This window comes from Pleurodeles waltl, chromosome 2_1 (genome assembly GCF_031143425.1).
Source record: "Pleurodeles waltl isolate 20211129_DDA chromosome 2_1, aPleWal1.hap1.20221129, whole genome shotgun sequence".
In the NCBI taxonomy this organism is placed as follows: Eukaryota; Metazoa; Chordata; class Amphibia; order Caudata; family Salamandridae; genus Pleurodeles; species Pleurodeles waltl.
Genome location: NC_090438.1, coordinates 65,750,354 through 65,772,443, shown reverse-complemented (window position 1 = coordinate 65,772,443; position 22,090 = coordinate 65,750,354). Strand labels below are relative to the sequence as shown.

General features: G+C 45.1%; 1 protein-coding gene across 3 annotated transcripts in view; it reads left to right on the top strand.

Annotated features, from left to right (window-relative positions):
• The window catches only part of STARD8 (StAR related lipid transfer domain containing 8), a 417,850-nt gene that overhangs the window by 372,854 nt on the left and 22,906 nt on the right, over window positions 1–22,090 (top strand). For all 3 annotated transcript variants that reach the window (XM_069210123.1, XM_069210132.1, XM_069210141.1), the window contains 3 exons: window positions 11,426–11,489; window positions 13,768–15,056; window positions 21,401–21,574. In XM_069210123.1, coding sequence (XP_069066224.1) covers window positions 11,426–11,489; window positions 13,768–15,056; window positions 21,401–21,574 — 1,527 coding nt within the window. The remainder of the gene's footprint in view (window positions 1–11,425; window positions 11,490–13,767; window positions 15,057–21,400; window positions 21,575–22,090) is intronic.

The window sequence follows — 22,090 nt, the reverse complement described above, 5'->3', positions numbered from 1 at the left end:
GTGAACACTACCAGCGCAAGCCAGGAGCTCCTCTTCTCACAGTACTTGTGAACACTACTAACACAAGCCAGGGCTCCTCTTCTCACAGGACTTGTGAACACTACCGGCGCAAGCCAGGAGCTCCTCTTCTCACAGGACTTGCGAACACTACCAGCGCAAGCCAGGGCTCCTCTTCTCACAGTACTTGTGAACACTACTAACACAAGCCAGGGCTCCTCTTCTCACAGGACTTGTGAACACTACTAACACAAGCCAGGGCTCCTCTTCTCAAAGGAGTTGCGGGCCCCCCAGCACCCAGCCGGGAGCTGCTCTTACACAACTTGTGGACGCCCCCAGCAAGTCCCCAGCTGCTTCAGGGAAGAGGCCCCCAGCCTCCCATCACACGCAGAGGCCCACGATGTGAGTACTGCCAAGAGCCTGTTCAGTTGTGAGTTGGGTGCTGCTAAGACTTATGGGAAAGTTTGAAGCTTTCTGAAGCAAAGTGGCTGGTATTTAGAATTCATAGGGGATTTATGTTAGTTGTAGATATTTACATTAGGTAGGGTTACCTGGCAGACATCGCTGCCGTGGGACTCCCATTAGCCAGGCCTAGGTTTTTGACCCAATATTTCTGCGCACCACGTTAGCCAAACACCCTTCTCTAAAATAGTAGCCAACTTACAAGAAATCGAGAGCGAGCGCCCGCCCCTTCTGCTCTGTCAGGTCCCTATGCCATGTGATGGACTCTGCCCCAGCCCGCCCGGCCTTTCACAGGCGGCATCTCTCCATCTTCCATGGTCCACTTCGGCTCTGCTCCAAAACATTGCAAGTTTACACAGCGCCACGATCCAGAGAGCCGCGCTGCGCAGCAGGTCCGACCCCCGACTGAGCCTGCTTTCTTGGCTGTAACTTGACAAAACAAAAGTTCAGTGAAAGTTGTTGCAGCGCCCAAATTCCGGCGGCCTGAGGTGTCTGCTGCTCGGGGGGCAGAGCAGACCCCCGGGCGCACACACAAGGCGCCTCTCACCTGAGCGCAGCAATAGTGGCGGGAACAGAACGTGTTTTTAATCTCCACAAATGGTTCAGCGACCTCCATACATGTGAGATCAGATCTTGCCTGAACGCCCGGGAGTTGGGGAAGGACGTGGGTTAAGAGAAAGCGAAACGGAAGCGGAGCCGGGGGAGGGAAGGGCCCTCGCTGTGAAGAAAAGCGGAGCCAGCGATGGGGAGATGTGAAGTGTAGCGTGAAGGGCCCCCCCTTGCAAGAAAGCGCTCCGGTGTCTCAGTTACTTTCCACAAACACGCGTCGTTGCTGCTTGAAGCTGCTCGTGTCTTCCCAGAGTTTAACCTTTAGTTTCTAATCCCCTCCCTCAGGAGTTTCTTCCAACCACCGTAGATTTATTCTGTCTCTGCTTTCCTCATCCTCTGTTCTTTTGTTTCTTTCCTTTCACCCCCCCTGACACTCTTTCCTAGAAGAGCAGAGGCTCACGTTTAACTCTAGACGGGGGTCAAAGCCCCTCAACGCTGACCCCACACTCACGGGCGAATGTTCTCTAAACACAGAGACAGACAACGCAACGTATCGGCGAAGGCTCTCAACATAGGGACAGCCAAGGCTACCTATGGACAACGCCTCTCTCAACATAGGGACAGACAAGGTAACATATGGGGGAAGGCTCTCTCAACATAGAGACAGCCAAGGCAACCTATGGACAAAGGCTCTCTCAACATAGAGACAGCCAAGGCAACATATGGGGGAAGGCTCTCTCAACATAGGGCCAGCCAAGGTAACATATGGGGGAAGGCTCTAACATATGGGGGAAGGCTCTCTCAACATAGAGACAGCCAAGGTAACATATGGACAAAGGCTCTCTCAACATAGAGACAGCCAAGGCTACCTATGGACAAAGGCTCTCTCTACATAGGGACAGCCAAGGCAACATATGGGAGGAAGGCTTTCTCAACATAGAGACAGCCAAGGCTATCTATGGACAAAGGCTCTCTCAACATAGGGACAGCCAAGGCAACCTATGGACAAAGGCTCTCTCAATATACAGACAGCCAAGGCTACGTATGGGTGAAGGCTCTCTCTCAATATAGAGACAGCCAAGGCTATGTATGGGCGAAGGCTCTCTCAGCATAGAGACAGACAAGGCAACCTATGGACAAAGGCTCTCTCAACAGAGGGACAGCCAAGGTAACATATGGGCAAAAGCATCTCAACATAGGGACAGCAGAGGCAACATATGTGCAAATGTTCTCTCAACATAGGGACAGACAAGGGTACATATGGACAAATGTTCGCTCTCTCAACATAGAGACAGCCAAGGCAACATATGGCGAAGGCTCTCTCAACATAGGGACAGCCAAGGCAACATATGACGAAGGCTCTCTCAACATAGGGACAGACAAGAGTACATATGGGAGAAGGCTCTCTCAACATAGGGACAGCCAAGGCAACATATGGCGAAGGCTCTCTCAACATAGGGACAGACAAGAGTACATATGGGAGAAGGCTCTCTAAACATAGGGACAGCCAAGGCAACATATGGGTGAAAGCATCTCAACATAGGGACAGCCGACGCAACGCATGTGCGGATGTTCTCTCAACATAGGGGATAGACAAGGCTACATATGGGCGAAGGCTCTCTCAACATAGGGACTGACAAGACTACATATGGGCGAAGGCTCTCTCAACATAGAGACAGCCAACGCAACCTATGGACAAAGGCTCTCTCAACATAGGGACGCCAAGGCAACGTATGTGTGAATGTTCTCTCGACATAGGGACAGACAGGGGTACATATGGACAAATGTTCTTTCAGCATGGGGACAGACAAGGCAACCTATGGACAAAGGCTCCCTCACCATAGGGACAGCCAAGGCAACCTATGGACAAAGGCTCTCAACATAGGGACAGACAAGGGTACATATGGGAGAAGGCTCTCTAAACATAGGGACAGACAAGGCAATGTATGTGCGAATGTTCTCTCAACATAGGGACAACCAAGGCAACATATGGGCGAAGGCTCTCTCAACAGAGACAGCCAAGGCATCCTATGGACAAAGGCTCTCTCAACATAGGGATAGCCAAGGCTATAAATGGGTGAATGTTCTCTCAGCATAGAGACAGATAAGGCAACCTATGGACAAAGGCTCTCTCAACATAAGGTCAGACAAGGCAACACATGGGCGAATGCTCTTTAATCATAGGGCAGCTAGGGTAACACATGGGTGAATGGTTTTTAATCATAGGGGCAGCTAGGGTAACACATGGGTGAATGCTCTTTAATCATAGGGACAGCTAGGGTAACATATGGGCGAATGCTCTTTAATCATAGGGACAGCTAGGGTAACACATGGGTGAATGGTTTTTAATCATAGGGGCAGCTAGGGTAACACATGGGCGAATGCTCTTTAATCATAGGGCAGCTAGGGTAACACATGGGTGAATGGTTTTTAATCATAGGGGCAGCTAGGGTAACACATGGGCGAATGCTCTTTAATCATAGGGCAGCTAGGGTAACACATGGGTGAATGGTTTTTAATCATAGGGGCAGCTAGGGTAACACATGGGTGAATGCTCTTTAATCATAGGGACAGCTAGGGTAACATATGGGCAAATGCTCTTTAATCATAGGGACAGGTAGGGCAACACATGGGCGAATGCTCTTTAATCATAGGGCAGCTAGGGTAAGATATGGATGAATGTTGTTTAATCATAGGGACAGATAGGGTGAGATATTGGTGAATACTCATTAGCCGTATCGACATCCAAGGAAAGGCTCTCTCCACATATAGACAGCCAAGGCAACACATGGGCGAATGCCCCTTAAGCATAGCGACAGGCAAAGGAATGTCTGGGGCTTTGGTAATGGTGCATAGAGATAGCTTTAGTAACATGTAAACCAGTGGTCATCAAACGCAGGTGCAGTTAATAACAGGCAAATGTTGCTCAAAATTAGGGGCATTCATAGTCTTGCTATTGCTTCATTCTTATATCTCTCACACAAGTCTTCTCGTCTGGATCCACTACCATGGCATACCACACACATGGAGCACGCAGTCGCACCATCTACACCTTGACAGGACCCTCTGTCCCTGTCCCACAATGCGGTGTCCCCCTGCCATCTTGGACTGCATTGAATTATTTTTGGTACCAATCTAAGATGGCCGCCAATATGCACTACCAGCCCCGTTAAACCACCATGTTTCATAGTCAATAACACATGGTTGCCCATGTATCTGCCAATCACTAGCTCAGATTGCAGCAGGGCCGAATCAGTCTTCTATCCTGGCAGGACTAATGAAAGTGTCACTGCCTCAGTACTAATAATAGCCACTATTCACGTGTCTATGAACAGCGTAGTGTGCGGGGCATTCCACTTGATTCAATTAGCAGGGGGGAATGATTGGTTCCATCTGCCCCTCTCCATCCGGCCTCATTCCCCCAGTGTTGGCTTCCCAGGGAATACCATTATTAAGACTGATATGCATGGGAACGCCAAACTAATCCTGCTAATCCAGGCTAAGCCAAATGCCAAAGATATTTAATCGCTCGACCTCGGTATGTTATTAAGACGCGGGATGGGCGGCTGCCTTCACACTGCGCCTGTTATGATTGGACGATATATTGGCAGCAACTTCTCAACACTAATGCGGCACCGGCCATTGTAGCACACTAAAATCTTCTCCACTGGCGTGGGTAGGTTTACTTGCGCCTTTTGGGGGAGAGGGAGTGGATGGCCCGTGCCCCAGCTCCATTTGTCCTAGTCCCCCATGGCTCAACCACTAGAGCCGTTGCATGCTGCCAGTGGCAACACAGAAACAAGCATTGGCAAAGCCAATAAATCTTGCCTATTCAACAGCTATTGGCAAAGCCAATGTGTATTAGCCATGTTGTACAATAGCGTGACTGCTGTTCAGTATGGCTGAAAGTTAGTGGCATAGGAGAGAGTGCAATAGAATGTTATGTTGTGGAGTGCAGTGTCATGGAGTGTTGTGTTGTGGAGTGGAGTGTCATAGAGTGGAATGTCGTGGAGTGGAGTAGAGTGAAGGGGCATAGAGTGGAGTAGAGTGTCATGGAGTGGAGTAAAATGGAGTAGTGTGTCACGGCGTGGCGTCATTAGAGTGTCTTGGTGGGGCATAGAGGGAGTTGCATAGAGTGGCGTAATGTGTCATATAGTTGAGTAGCATAGAGTGTTGTAGAGAGGCGGGGCATAGAGTGGATGGGCTGAAAGTGGAGCAGAGTGGGTTGGTATAAAGTGGAGTGTTGTAGAGTGGAGCAGAGTGTCTTGTAGGGTTAATTTTCAGTTCCAAATGTTAATGTTGTCACTGACAAATTCACTTAACTATAACGTTACTTTAAGCTTTGTTTTTTCAGTGAACAAAATAGAAAAATGTATATATTTATATATGTGTATGTGTCCCCCTGCAGTTTTATGTGTTGTCCACTGTGTGCACCTCCTCCTCCTGAATTTCTGTAGATGTCACAGTATAGATTTTGTTACCTCCTATTGCGTAGGAGAAGGGTCTAAAAAAGTGGTCTATTATTTATAACACAAGTGTGGCTCGTGGTCTAGTGGCAAAGTTGTTGACTGCAGAACAGTGCAAATCATATTCCAGAACTGCGCGCGGTGGCTTGAAATGGCATGGCCAACATTGGAATGGAAGCCTACGACCTCTAGGAAGCTCTTGTGCAAGGACTTTTGGAGCAGCAAGCGAAATAACATTTCCTCTGGCAGCAAGTCTCTTTTCAGCTAGTCTCTTTGCATTCTAGTGCCTCCATGCCAGCTGCTGGAGGTCTCACGTAGAAACATCATAACTCCGAAAAGAGTAAGTACGAGAAATCTTTCTAAAGGGCCTGCCTGGGAGATCACGTTGGAATCTGTATTATATCCAATTAGGGCTGGCTTTAGAGCTGGTGGCGTTGGTGCATGAGTCGTCTTTGGTGCCTTCTTCTCCACAGATTCCCTCACTAACACCCTCCACCAGTGCTCCTCATCTCTCATCAGCCCCTCTCTCGCATACATTTGGTGGCAGAGTTATGAAAAGTGGTGCTGCACCTAGAGCAACGCCACTTTTCTTGCGCCCCATAGCGCCCCCTAATGCCACCATGTGTGTGTGCCATATTTAAAATAAGGTGCATTATGGCAGTAGTCAGGGGTACTAGTGTCATTATCTTTGACGCTGGTCCGACGCTTTGCAGGATTAGCGTAAAAAATGTTGCCGCTAATCCTGCAAAGCACCTAGAGGCCCATTGAAAACAATGGGAGCCTCCCTTTAACGCCTGCTCTTAGCAGGCCTTAAAAATGTTGATAAAAATGACGCAAAGAAATCTCTTAGATTTATTTGCGTCATTTGTTCGCCCCGCAGCGCCGGAACGCCCCCCTTGCACACTTTATGCCTGGCGCAGGCAAAGTGAGGCACATGGGGTTACAAAACGGCGCAATGCAAGCTTTGCGCCACTTTGTAAATATATTACTCTGTTTTTTTGCCTTCCAACACCACATTAGCGTAAAAAATTACGCTAATGTGGCTTTGGAATGGCGCTAGGCCCTCTTAAATCTGGGCCTAAATTTGTTTTATAGCGCTACTCATATCAGTCTAGTCTGTTGGGGCTCTTTACACATATACATGAAAATATTGTATAGTAGGGATAAATTATAAATATGATTTATCTACCACAGAGTACAGATATTACCCCGGGAACAGGAAATAATTTTAGCCAACAAATAAATGATTACGGTCACACTCTCGAATACCTTCCAAAATCTTGATATATTTTTTCAGCTCCACATAAACACTTTGGCCCAGATTTAAGAGGGCCTTGCGCTATCCTAACGCCACATTAGCCTCATTTTTTTTTTAAAGCTAATGTGGTGTTAGAAGGCCAAAACCGCTGCGCCGTATTTACAAAGTGCCACAATGCATGCATTGCCCCACTTTGTAACCCTTTGCGCCACATTATGCCTGCACCAGGCATAATGTATGCAAAGAGGGCGTTCCCCTGTTAGGGAGGGCCAAAAAAAATGGCGCAAGAAAATCTAGGAGATTTCCTTATGCCATTTTTTGGCGCTTTTGACGCCTGCTCAGAGAAGGCGTTAAAAGGAGGCTTCCCTTGGCTTCAGTGGGTCTCTGGGTGCTTTGCAGTATTAGCATCAACATTTTTGATGCTAATCCTGCAAAGTGCCTGACTAGCGTCAAAACTACCACCATGGTGCACCGTTTCTTAAATACGGCGCACACATGGTGGCGTTAGGGGGGCGTGAAGGGGTGCAAGTAAACTGCAGCGCCAGTTTTCAGAAATCTGCCCCATTAAATCTCAACAAAAGACCCAATTTTCCATTGAAAAAAACATAAAAACATGAAGTGTAGTCTTCCACTGCTATTTTCCTTTTTAGACTGCACCTGTGAATCAACGGTCGTCCTTTAAAGAGGGAGTCTCTCAAGGCAGTTCCGGGAGATAGACCAATTTCCTCTCATATATTCCATTCCGGAAATGCCTTATAAATACATTTCGTTTCCAAATCCAGATTCAGCTTGATTTCTCCAATTATATATGCCCATCACTCACACTTTATTCAGAGATAATGAATCATACATGTGTAAATCAGTCTATACAGAATGCTTCACAAGAGTGATTGGTCTGGAGAAGTACAAACTCAGGATTTAAAACGCACCACACAGTGGTTGGCTTTACTAATTAGAATGTATTTCTATCCAAACGAACCCCTTTTAGCAACATTGAAAGAGAAAGATAGACTACGGAAAAAAAAACATAAAGTTCTACCCTGTGCTGTGCAGCTTGCATGCAGCTCTTTGATGACAGTTTCAAGGGAACTGTGCTTTTTAGGAATGCAGTTTATGAACTGCAAGTATTAAAAACAAAAGCAGCAACCTACTATGCTGCCATATAAAATGCAGTTTTTTAATGTGTATGGTGCGTTTTTTGGAGCAGGCATATTAACCCTCTTTGCTGCCTGATGATGAGTCAAAATTGCCACTAGACAGCACACTGATCTCTCTCCAGTGGGAACATTAATCACCAGAGTTCTCTTGACATTTTTACTGCTGCCTGAAAACTGCCGGACACACAAGGAACTCTGCAGCAAGTGCTTTCAAACACGTTATTTCTACGCAGTGCACCCCAGAGTTCAGCACCAGGTGCTGTTGAACCGGTCGTACCTCCTTAAATTCATCCCTGATAATCATGGCTGCTGGAATTATATGACAGAGGAGGACCAAATTATGCAGTTTGAAAAGACGAATTAAGTGGTGTAATGCAGCACGTTTTGTGATGGGATTACTGTGTCTGTTTTTGACACGTTAACGCTAGGCAAAAGTTTTACCTCATTAGTACTAGTACCAGTTTAACACCCAAATGCAACTGAAAGGTGACCAGCCAATCTATGTGGAAAGAACTTCCATTGCATGGCAACTTGTATGCTGCCTTTTTTAGTAACTTTTGATCTGTTTGCCTAGAAACAAAGGCCCATATTTATACTTTTTTTTTTTTGTGCCGCTTTTGCATCACTTTTTGACGCAAAAGCTTCACAAACTTACAAAATATATGCCCATATTTATACTTCTTTTTTTGCACCGCATTTGTGTCAAATTTTTGACGCAAAAGCGGTGCAAACTTAGAAAATACAATTATATTTTTTACGTTTGCCCCGCTTTCGCATCAGAAAATGACACAAATGCGGCACAAAAAAAGTATAAAAATGGGCCATAATTGTATTTTGTATGTTTGCGCTTCTTTTGCGTAAAAAAATGACGCAAATGCGGTGCAAAAAAAGTATGCGTATGGGCCAAAATCCGTTATGTGGCAAACATGCAAATCCAAAGAAAACCCAGCAGCCGCCGTATTGCATAATTCCAATGGACGCAATTATACTACATTGAGTGACTTAAAACAAAATGATGCCCCTCCGAGTATAATTTTATGAGGTACCATAAGTTGCACATATCTCACAGATATTCATTCGCCCTGGGCTGCATTGAGGGGAGGGAGCATCTGAAGGATTTGGGGTCCCTCTAAGTGTTGAAGGCCCACTGTACCACAGTGGCTACAGGGGGCAAGTGTTACCCCCTGAATGCATGGCCCCCAAAAGGGTTAACCATTGGTAAAACTGAGAGGCCTCATTTTTACAACTAGTTTTGCGCCCTGAGGTCTACTTAGGTCTACTTAGGACCAAAGAAAACACAAATTATGATTTGTAATAATCCATAAATTCATACATCTGGTGCCACATATCGAACCAATTACGCAAGATATATCAAATGAATTACTGCAGAACATCTGTGAAAATAGAGGGTTTTACACTGGCTTATATGTAGTGTGATGCACAAGAACATGTTTGTTCCCTTGTGGGGTCTGGGATTTGGGGAGGGCAGTTAATTTACAAAGCTTGTCAGCCATAAAGTTGTATCTTTGTAAAACTGTAAACTTCGCACTTGTATAGCGCACTACTCACCCGTTAGGGTCTCAAGGCACTGTGCGCATACCGCTGTGGAACCCGTCCTGATTTTTCCCTGTGAGGCACCCACTCCTGGACAGCCCCAGGGTGAAGCCAGGCATCCAAGCGCTGTGAGGGCCGTTGTGGAGATTAAGCAAGCTATTGCCCAGAGTTACAGAGTGAGACCCATTAATTAGATTAGGCACCGAGGCGAGAATTATCTGGTCCAAGGGAATTGAGCCCAAGACCCACAGAGGTGGGAATTGAACCCTGATCCCGGGCCAGATCTTTGCATCAGGGTCTATCGCTCTAACCATTGTGCCACACTTCTCCACTGTAGGCATTCACAAACCTTCACATGATTTCCAGCCTAGTTTGTAAACAAAACTTTAGTTCTTGAAATGCTGGAGTAAGTGTGGCAATTAGGTTTGACATTTTCATGGGATGCAGCTGAGGTGACTTCATCATGTGGAGAAGAAAATTTTAAAACATTCCATCTGCAGTGTACAGTTCTGCTAGAATTATGGAATTGCATGAGCTACTCCTTTGCAACTATAGCCTTCTCTGTCCACTCCTGCCAACTCTATTCTATGGATCAAGTTCTAATGCGTTAACGCTGTATGCGCTGCTTGTACACACAGGAAGACGTAAAGAAAGGGAGACAGTCACAGGAAGGCAATGGGAGAGCCCCTACAGGAGGAGACACCATCAGAAGTGTACACAGAAAGACACTTCGAAGACATACACAAAGGGAGACAGTTACAAGAAGGCACTGAGGAGAGACCGACATTGGGAGACAGACACTATCAGACGTGTACACAGAAAGACACTGAGAAGACAAACGCAATTACGAGTACACACTGAAAGACCCTCATAAAGACATAAATGAAGAGAGGCAGTCTTAGGAAGTAACTGGGGAGAGACAGTTATAGGAAGACACTGGGTAGAATCAACCACTGGGAGATATGAGAAGACATGCAGAAGATAAAGACACTAGGGAAATTGGCATTGGACTTTGGTAGTACAGGAAAAATAGACTCTGGCAATGATTAATTTGTGCAGGTGTTTGCAGGTACTCAACACTGGCATTTTGTTTTTAAACAACACCTTTTAGAGTTTACCACAAGATGGTGCTCTCTGCATATTTTTGAGCAATACCTGCCAGATTGTTTAACAATTCAGTATACTAAAAACACATGCAGCACCAGAACTTCCAGGCCTTCCCTGAATCTTGGGGTGACCTGGAACTGTTCAAAATTTCACATTTGTTCAAGTGTGATGTGATTAGTAAGCAATGTTGGCACTGGCATTTGGCAGCAGTTACAGGAACTGTGGTGGAAGAACTTCCATGCTGGCACTTCTGTTTTTAGAAATTAAGCAATGGACTCAGGGGAGCTTAGGGGACCAGAAGCATGGGCAAGCATCAGGAGACAAGCACAAGGAGACAAAGACATAGGGTGAAACGGCAGGGTGAGACACTGACCCTGGGTAAACGTAGACACTGGTACACTCATCAACATAGCAGTACATTAGTACATCAACAAGGGGGTACAGAGGATGTCTGGAACATGTGACAACTCAGATGCAGGGTGAACCGGTCTTGAAAAGATGCACCCAGAGAGATTAACTCAATGACACAGAGTGACAGTGGTGGGATACTTGAAGGCATGGGAGGATGCAGTGATATGGTCACAACCAGGCATGTACATAGGGTGACACACACCAAGAGCCTGTAGGAGATGCAGAGCTACACAGAAACTACAATCCATGAAACAAACTGTGGCGTACAGGTTAGCGCCAACCAAGTGACAGGGCACCCCCAGGAGGCTTTGCTGTGAGCCAATAGCAGTTGTGTACTAAACAGATGCCGGGCAACAATACCTAGTGTACCCTTTTGACTTTGCTTCTCCTGCAAAGCATTTGTTGTGTGCTTGCTCCTTGTAGCCACTTGTCCTAGCTCTAACCTTTCTCTCCTTCTCTTCCAGGAGGCTGATGACCCTCAACTCCTGCGCCTCCATGAAGCTGGAAGTCCACTTTCAGCATAAGCAGGTACAAACAGCTCAGTGGGCCACTTGATTAAGGACCTTGTGGACACCGGATCATAAAAGAAGGTCCAGCAACAGCATTTTTTGCATAGGAAATATGCTCTCAGCTGAAGTATGTAAAGATGTGTTGGTGGAGACTACAGACTTTGTTGGTACTTGTATGTTGCAGAAGCAACAGCTCTTAAATTACAATGAGATCCTTGTAGCATGCGTACTAACAGTTTAAGACAAGAAACTGGGAGATTTTGAAAACCAAATCGGGGGGGGATATATTTTCCCATTGACTTCTATTGAAGCAGAGAGAATTTCTATTTCTATTCTGTTGAAGCAGAGAGAATTTCAGGTGGGAGACAGCCAACATAATGCCATTTCTAGCTTCCAAAACCAGCAGTCCCCTGCCTGAATCGGGTCTGTTGGTATGTATGATAACTTAACCAGTGGTCCACAACGTCCCACAAATCTGCACCATCTTTAGACTCACCTCATGCTATTGGCTGGTGTATCATTCTACCTTGAATGGAGTTATTGCATTGCAATTCACAAGAGACTATTTTACATCTCAAAAGGACATTTAACCATCACACAGTATACTTGTTTACTGTAGGGACATAAATCCTTTTTTTTTGTTTTTAACTGCAGTAGGCTTTTCTAATGTTTTAGTCGGTACTTTTTTGCCTACAGGAGTACCCCATAAACACTGATAAACAATCATTAGCAAATCCAGTATGTTTGTTTTTTGATGTGCTTATATAGTAATGGGGAAAAGCTGTTTGCATACTAATGCACCTTAAAGCCAGATCTATTGAGGTTAACAACACTTGGGAGACCACTTTTATTTTTTTAAATGTCAGGAAAATCAGTGGATCCACAGATTTTCCAGATAATTAAAAAAAAAAATGCTTTTTTATCCTGGCGGGGGCTGTAAGGGACCCCTAGACCAAGGCTAGGGGCTCAGGGTGACCCTACCATGGCCACTTTTCTTTTTTTTTACACTTTGTTTCTGGGACTCGGATGAAGCCGAGTTCCAAGATGGCTGCCAACACTTCCTTGTTGAAGTGTTGGGAGCCAATCAGATACCATCACTGGGACCGAGGATCCGCGTCCCTAGAAATCAATATTTTTTTGCCCTTTAATATCTCTAAAAACCACTGAACGGATTTCACCAAATCACAAAAAGTGTGCTTTCTGGACTAAAAGCTAGCTTTCTGCCAAATTTGGTGTAATTCCGTCCAGCGATTCGGGCTGTAGTCCTGTTCAAAACCCTATGGGAAGATGAATGGGGAAAATGCATTTTGGGACCCCTCCTTTTTCTCAGCCCCCACTTGATGGATCACTCCAAAACTTTCAAGACAGCAGCCAAACCCACCAAAGTATACATTTTGAAAATTTCTTGAATATTCATCAAGTTATTGGCAAAACAAAAAACGCTCTTCCTATGGAAACTAGCTCCGAACTATAACTACCTAGTGGTGACTGTCACTAGGTTATATGTGTGTATATATATATATATATATATATATATATACGCCATGTCTTCTGGAAACAATGTTTGGGAATTGGAAATGTGATTATAAAGGACATTATGTGTAGAGCTTGAACCAAGGGTTGATGCTACAATGTAATATGTGCAAAAACCAATTGGAGTGAATTTTGCTTGCTATTACTTAAAGGTGTGCGTCGTGTACAAGATTCTTCTATAGCAGCCCTTGGTAGGTTGGCCAGAGACAGTTCTTTCGTTGTCACTCTGAGCCTCTGAAACCTGAGAAGGCTCTTTCACACCTATGAGCTCTCTATGAGCCGCATAGAAAAGAGGGACTAGTAAAGATTGTCCGACCCCAACTCTCAGCAAGGTGATAAGAGATGTGTCTCGTCAAGCACCTCAGACCAAAGGACCAGTGAAAGGTCTTTGGCAACAACTAAAACCATAGGGACCAAAGATGGTTGTCACTTGGCCATTCAGACCATGTCATCATAGCACTTCTCTTAAGTCATAATAGTGATCACCGTATTGTGGTGAAGTTGTTACTGGGCAAGAGTGGAGAGAAAAGTGTCAAAACAAATTCCCATACCTTATTCTCCGTTATTCACAACAAAAGTAATACTAGGGTGTAATACCGGGGTGGCTTCCTTGCACAAACTGTATTTGTGCTAGATTGTTTTGCAACCAAGAAGGAGGCCTTAGAAAACAACAGGTCTAGGGGTCAAACTTTGCTTCATTGATTCACAAATTGTTGCTCTGTAACTTACCCATCTTTCACCTATTTTTTTCTCTATTGTTTTAGAATGACGATTCTGGGGATGAGGACCTGTGCGCCATCAGTGACCGTTGGGCCTTCCAGCCAGAGAGGAGGCGGTGGTCCAGGTTGGGTTCTGCTGACCTCCTTGGCCACAGCCCCGAGATCTTAAACCGGAGCATTAAGAACACCTCAAGCCGAGACAGCATCCTCACCGATCTCAGCCTGGATCTGGAGGCATCCTCCTTGCACAGCAACACCAGCTCTGCCAGTGCCCAGAGCAGCACCTTGGCCATCGTGATCACCCCGCCGGACGAGCCAAGTCACTATGAGTTTCCAACAATCACGGCAGCCCAGAAAAGTTTAAGTGACCAATCCATTGCCTATTTACCTCAACCTGAATCTGGAGCAAAGCTAAAGAAATCTAGCTTACGCAGGTCAATGTCAAGGTTGAGTGGGAGGAAGAAGAAAGACAAGTCTAAAAAAGTCAGCGGTGAATCACCGTCACCACCAGGCCTGGATTGTACCAAAACACACAATAGTTCTGTATGGCAGTCGCAAAACAGTCACGAGAAAGGGCTTTTACTGCCCAATGGCAATAAACATTTTCTTTATCCAGAGTACAGCACAAAGATGAAGACCAAGTCCTTGGGTAGAATAAAGCCAAGTGGTGGGACAGCATGCAATGGACATGTGGGTGAACACAGCACGTATGGTAAGGCAGCCAGTTGGCAGACAGTGTCTTGTCGTCGACCCAGCTGCCCTCCAAACAGCCTTATTTACATCCCCAGTGATCACAAGCCAGGAACCTTCCCCAGATCTCTCTCCATCGGAAGCATGTGCCCGGTGGACCGGGAGCACTTAAGTACTTGGATTTCCGAAAGTAAATCATTGGAAAATTCTGAATGCAGTAGTATCGACTCGCAGTGCTTTGAATACCGAAAAAGGATGAGCTCGTGCAGCTCCTCAGGAAGCAGGACGAGTATTTATGACAATGTACCCACCTGTTTCGATGCCAATACGGACCCATTTGATGTGAATAAGAGCACGGAGTTTGAGCATCTCGACGCCATTCTCCAGCATGTCCATAGCGTACAGCAGAAGGTGGAGACCTGGTCCAAAGATCTGTGTGAGGACTTGGACCCCGAAGAGGACTTTGAGGAAGAAGCCACCTTTGCTTCTAATCATGTGAACTTTGAGGAACAATCCATGTCTGAGTTGTGCACCTCAGCCAGTGACTTTGAAAGCACAGGCAACTCCTTAAATGACACAGAGGACATTGAAATAAGGGAGAGGAGTGATTCGGGCGTTGGAGCATCCCTGACACGACGGCGGAGGTGGGTACCTGCTTGTATTGGTACCAGTTGCAAGTTACGCTGGTATCCTAATGCTGGATGTTGGGGAGGGTCCTGTAGGGGTCTCACTGTTTGTGATATTGCTTTTTTGTTACAAGCATTTGCATATCAGAGGTCTGGCTATCATTAGTATAGCAGATACAGTGATACCAGAACCCAAGGGTGTGAGGGAGCCAGTGCACACCAATTGTGGCTTTGCACTGTTTCTATGCCACTGATTTGGATTGCACATTTATTCCACTCGTATGGTTGTGCAGCGCTATCTCAGTGTGCTTTCTGGGACCGGGGTTGCCATTGACCAGAGTCAAAGTGATCTGTGGACATTTGATTGGTTGCATTTCTAGCTGAGGGAGGATCCTACTGGGCAGTGGCTGTTGCGTATTGTTTGCTGATGGATTATACTGAAGAGTGACCAGCCAGAACACTAAAGGATCTATCTTAGAGGAGAGTCATGAGTAAGGATGTTTGTGCTTTGCCATGTATTTGTCCTGCTGAGTCATATATAAGGATGTTTGTGCTTTGCCATGTATTTGTCCTGCTGAGTCATATGCAAGGATGTTTGTGCTTTGCCATGTATTTGTCCTGCTGAGTCATGTGTAAGGATGTTTGTGCTTTGCCATGTATTTGTCCTGCTGAGTCATGTCAAGGATGTTTGTGCTTTGCCATGTATTTGTCCTGCTGAGTCATGTGTAAGGATGTTTGTGCTTTGCCATGTATTTGTCCTGCTGAGTCATGTGCAAGGATGTTGTGCTTTGCCATGTATTTGTCCTGCTGAGTCATGTGTAAGGATGTTTGTGCTTTGCCATGTATTTGTCCTGCTGAGTCATGTGCAAGGATGTTTGTGCTTTGCCATGTATTTGTCCTGCTGAGTCATGTGTAAGGATGTTTGTGCTTTGCCATGTATTTGTCCTGCTGAGTCATGTGTAAGGATGTTTGTGCTTTGCCATGTATTTGTCCTGCTGAGTCATGTGCAAGGATGTTTGTGCTTTGCCATGTATTTGTCCTGCTGAGTCATGTGTAAGGATGTTTGTGCTTTGCCATGTATTTGTCCTGCTGAGTCATATATAAGGATGTTTGTGCTTTGCCATGTATTTGTCCTGCTGAGTCATATGCAAGGATGTTTGTGCTTTGCCATGTATTTGTCCTGCTGAGTCGTGTGTAAGGATGTTTGTGCTTTGCCATGTATTTGTCCTGCTGAGTCATGTGTAAGGATGTTTGTGCTTTGCCATGTATTTGTCCTGCTGAGGTGAATGATTGACCATTGTCCTGCTTGGTGCATCTGTTTGGTTTGGAGTCATCACTGCAGACTGGTTGACTTCAAAGCAGTGCTGTGTGCATATGGGTGTGGTGCGTATATATAACTTATTTGGAATGTTTGCCATGTTTATTTGTGAAAAGGTATGTTGTGGAACATTCCCATAAAGTGTTTTGGATGTTTGCTAAATAGCAGCAGAAAGCACCAATTTGCAGGGGTTTGGGCGATGTGGCTTGTGAAAACACAGGTATTGTAATCCAAATGCTAGACGCTTGGGTGAATAATCCAGAATTTTTTTTTGCACGTTTCACTACAACCGTCTCCACATCAGGACCATAATTATGGTTCATTAGTTCTTATTTAGTCACTATTAATGAGCAGCCTAGGATCCTCCTTAGTGTCAAAACTGGTGCTGGCCAAGGAATTATGGTACTTGTAGTTTCCAAGTGCGGCTGTTCCAATAATCCCCAGGCTGGCTGATTCCATTCTTGGATACTCAACTATCTTGGCCACTGAGTGTAATCAAACAGGATGCCTCCTTATGAGAATTGAGGGGAATTATGTTCATGTATGTAACCCCCCAGCTCCTCTACGTGCACATGTCAACTACACATTAATGACCGATTTCATTAAATGAACAGACCGAAAATTGAACTTTAATTAATTCATTATGGCAAATGTAGAACAATGCAGAATTTTTGTAGGGATGTAGAGACTTAGGGGCCTGACTTAGATCTTGGCGGAGGGGAAGCCTCTGTCACAAACCGACAGATATCCTGTCTGACGTATTACGATCCCATTATATCCTGTGGAGAGTTCATTGTCAAATTTTACGCCCAAGTTACGGCCACCGTGGCTGGGGAGGAAGGGAGGGGTAAGCAGAACTGGGCCAAAAATTGCCACCCCAAGTGGGACAAGGAGAACCGAATACTGAAACTTCAGTCTTACTCGTATTACATTTGTCGATTACTCTGACCCATCCACTGAAATACAGCTGAGAGACAAGTCCCAATACGATCCTGGACATTGCGAGTTTTCTTATCCTGAGTGAGAATGATTTGTGTGCCGTCAGCATAGGACACCACCTGTACCCCAAATTACTCCACAAATGCTGCTAGGGGGGGGGGGTCATATAAAGGTTGAACAAATCTTGATTAATATGTAGAGCAAAGATGAGATTGTGGAATGCGCTGGTCAAAATATGATCTGTTACCAACATAAACATAAACCTGCTCTTTTAGGAAAGAATAACCAACAGCTCGCTTAGCTAATGCATCATTTATGTCTAGGAAAGGAATATGAAAGAAATGAACAATCCCAAAATATCAAAGACTTATTTGGTATAATAAACATACTGTGGAATTTCAACACTTGTAAGAAGGCCAGCTTTAGTGTTGGTAGTGCCTGGAGCGACAATCTTAACCCCCCCCCCCCCCCCAAATGGTCTTCTTCAACCATCCCCTCACTACCACCTTCCAGTGGCACCCATCACCCCTCCTTCAACCTCTCACACTTATTTATTTTATAGCACTGCTCATCCTAGTGTAGCGTGTCAGAGCACTTTACATCACAATCTTTATAAAGAGACAATGGGTCATACAAGTGTGTAAATCACTGTATAGGAAATGTTACGTAAGACAACGAGGGCTACAGGGTGTAGAAGTAAGATGTCATCTATAGGAGTAAGTATTGTGTGTTAAGAGTGCTTCGTCTGGGGAAACAAAGGGACATATTGCCCAATTGTTCACGCAGTGTAATAACCAAAGATGTAGCGCTGCACCATAGCTACCGAGGTATGATGTTGTTGCTCTCTCCTCTAGTGCTGGTCTATGTTAGGCTGCCTTGCACCAAAGCACAATCTTGCACTTTAGTGCAAGGGTGTGCATGATGCCATGTATAGGTTTTAAACTATTATATGCTGCCACAAAGTTTACCACTTTACCACTTTGTATGCTGTACTGGGTGCTGTACGGTGCTACACACACACAAAGTTGGAAAGGTTTAGAGAAAATAAATATTTTTTCCAATTTAAATCCTGCCTCGAAGAGGCCTAATGTTTATGCAAATCCCTTTCTACAAAAGTTATTAGATGGAGATTAGTGTCAAGAGCCATAGGTGGGAGCTTGAAAACGCCCATGTACCACCTATGGCGTGCCTTGTTGGTGCTAAGTAGCACATAGTGCTACTTTCAAACACAATTCAGGATTTGTGCTAGAAATTAAACACCAAAATATCAGTTTGCACCAGGTTTGTGTCACTTTTGTTATGCAAACATGGCACAAAGTGTTAGTAAAACCACCCCATAAACTCAGAATTTGAATTGTACCACGACTGGAAGTGCCATGCTGTTATTTTGAATGATTACCCTAAAGATCCCTTTTTATCAATATTAAAATAACAAAAGGAATTGAGGAAGAAACAATAAGGTTGTAAACCAATGCGTACAAAATGCGTGCAGTGCTTTGATGCCAGTTCATACCTCAGTTTGCTATATTAGGATTGTAACTTTTGAACTCCAAGTAATTAAGCGATATTCGTGACAAAAGCTGTAACCCACTGAGTTATTTGCATAAAAAACAAATTTGTTATCTGTATGTTACACATTGTGCTCTGCACCTGGGATATTAACTGTTCGATGGCATGTGTAGCTGTAGATACACATGCTGTGCATAAGCTCGCCATCTAGTGTTGGGTTCGGAGTAGTACAATTTGTTTTTCTTCGAAGAAAGTTTTAGAGTCACGGGATCGAGTTTCTCCTCCTCTCAGAAATACTGCACATGGGCATCGAGTCCTTTGACCAGACAAATCACATGCATTAACAACCAGAGTAACTTGCTATTGTTATCATCCCCTGAAAAATGCCAGGCACACACAGGCCTCGGCAGGCTGCTTTTATCTTGCATCAGCTTATCATACAAAGGGCAACATCTCAAGCTTGGCACCCAATGCAGTGACATCAATCACACCGTCTGAAAGCCAGCATTGCCTGTCCAACTACTTTCTGAATAAAATGAAGAAAATTAGAGATGACGTTTGCCCAAACCCACCTTCTTCACCTGCCCACATCCAGCCCCACTCTCAATTTCTCCTAATTCAAGCTTCTCACCACAGCCAATAACGGAATCCCATGCAGCTGGTGCGCTTGATGAGCCCCTTCCGGGTCATTACTACAAGCAAGTCAGTGGTGCCATTACCCGGCCCTTCCAAGTGATTGTCAATGCCTCGCTCATGAGCGAAAGTGTCCCAAATTGTGCTAAACATGCAAGCCGCCTTTATAATCTCCACCTCTGCCCTCTAACTCACTATTTAGACCTGTTCCCAGGCATGTGATACCCAACTCATCTAGAACTTCACTGCCAACTCATCCTCCCTGGACGGACAACTTAATTCACTTTAGACTAGAGGGTGGAAAATGTTCTTAAGTTTAACACACCAAAAATGGAAATCCTGGCAATCTCCAAATTGAATGGTGCCCCCTGTCCATCTTAAATGGGTGGATTTCCACCTCAGTTCTTGGCCGTTCAAAACTTAAGGATCATCTTTGACCCCATCTCACATTAGGTGCTCAAATATCCAGATCTTTGGTATTCCGTCAGAGAACCTGTAGGGGAATCTTACTCGTCCTCTCCCTCCCACACAAGATCACAGTAAGTAATGCCCATACCCAGTCCAACCTACACCGTGGCAGCGCCATCTATTTTATTCTTCTAAGGAAAACCCTCATGTCCCTTCAGAGCATTCCAAGCACCATCATCAGAACACTATTCAACCTCGATAAGCGTGACTAAGTCTCTACATATCGACAACAACTGCACTGGTTTCGAATCGCCGGGCACATCCAATTTAAGATAGCATGCATACGCCACAACATTTTGTATGGCAATGGCCATCAGTTGCTGCCCTGCACAATTGTTAAGGTCCACAATTAAACTTCAGTTTGTGGTTCCCAAATATAGATTGAGAAAAGGGGAGGCAGAGCCTTCTCCATCTCTGGCCCTAGATTCTGGAACACGCTTCCCTTCGCTCGATGCATGGAACAGAATCGTTTCAGATTCACGAAGCAAGTAGAGACCCGGCTGTCCTCCCAATGGATTTGAAATGTCTGTGGCTACAGACATTTTGATATCAGCACCTATAGACACTGTAATGAGTGATGATTGAGCTTTATAAATGCCTATTAATATATACATACATACTTAAATACATAAACAAATAGCATCCATTAATGAGCGAGAGAGCCCATTGATTGCTCACCACACGTATAAACTATCAAATGCTTATCCGATACACGGAACCCTGCCACGCTGCCAGCTAGAAAGCATCAACCACTGATCATGTACAAAGCATCAACCACTTACTGGATACAGAGCACAGATTATCAGTGATCATGTGCAGAACATCAATCAGTGATCTATTACAGAGCATCAACGAACAGAATAACACACACTGATGAGCGAGAGATCATCAACCACTGGTTAGATACAGAATGACACCCACTGATGAGGGAGAATCATCAGTCACACACCACAAGTACCAAGCATTAACCACTGATCAAGCACAGATTGCCACACACTGATAAGATGGAGATAATTAACCACTCTTCATGGGTACAGTGCATCACCCACTAATCAGATGCAGCACATCAATCACTGGTCAGGAGTAGGCCATGAACCACAGATCAAGGACAGAGCATCAGCTATTCATTAGTTATATATGATGAAAGAGGGATTATCAACCACTCATCAGCGGTACAGACCGTCAACCATTGATCAGGTACACAGCACCAACCATTGATCAGATGTGGGATAACACACACTGATTACCCACTCGTCACAGGTTTAGAGCATCAACCATGGATCAGGTACAGAATAACACACACAACAACATTCACATCAGTGACCTAACCACTGCACCCTACCCAGCCAATGGGGAGGGAAGCTTGCGTGTTATTATCTTTGTGAGGGGAAAGCCAGGATGAAAGATGTTGGCCAAACACTCTAATAGGGCAGTCTGGGCTAGAATCACACTTCTGATCATCATCTCTGTTTTTGTCTTGTTTCTCCTCCTGCAGGGGATGGCGCTGGCACAGCTTCCAAAACTCGCACCGGCCAAGCCTAAACTCCGCCTCCTTGGAAATCAACCGCCAGTCGGCGGCCCAGCTAAACCTGCTTCAGAAGTTCTCCCTGCTGCGCCTGACCGCCGTCATGGAGAAGTACTCCGTCCCGAACAAGAACGGCTGGGTGTGGTGAGTGTCTGATAAAAGTCCAACTGAGGCTGCTAGGGGTCATCACAATGATGCAGGGGTTGGAGAGAGGGGAAGGTTTCTGGAAATAACTATTTCAAAACATGAAAAACTCCCCTTAGCCATACAGTTGCCAGTGCACGCAACACTGTAAATGAAATCTCGTTCTCACTCGGTTTTAAGTAAGTGACAGAGAATTGTTGCATAAACCCCACTGCATTGCTCTTCTAGGGTAAACCTTCGGCTGTCTGGGTTTTAAGTAAATGACAAAGAATTGTTGCATAAACCTTATTGCATTGCTCTTCTAGGGTAAACCTTGGGATCCTGGCTCCTTCATTCCTAACCTGTTCTTGGTGCAAAGCATACATGCTATTCCTGTGTGTTTCCAGGAGTCAAGACCACAGACATTGCAAACAAATCTATCTACCTTTTTAAATAAGAGTATGGGAGCAAAAATAGAAGAATAAAACAATCACATACTTACAAGGGGTGCCAGAAAGCAACTAAGGGCCTCATTAC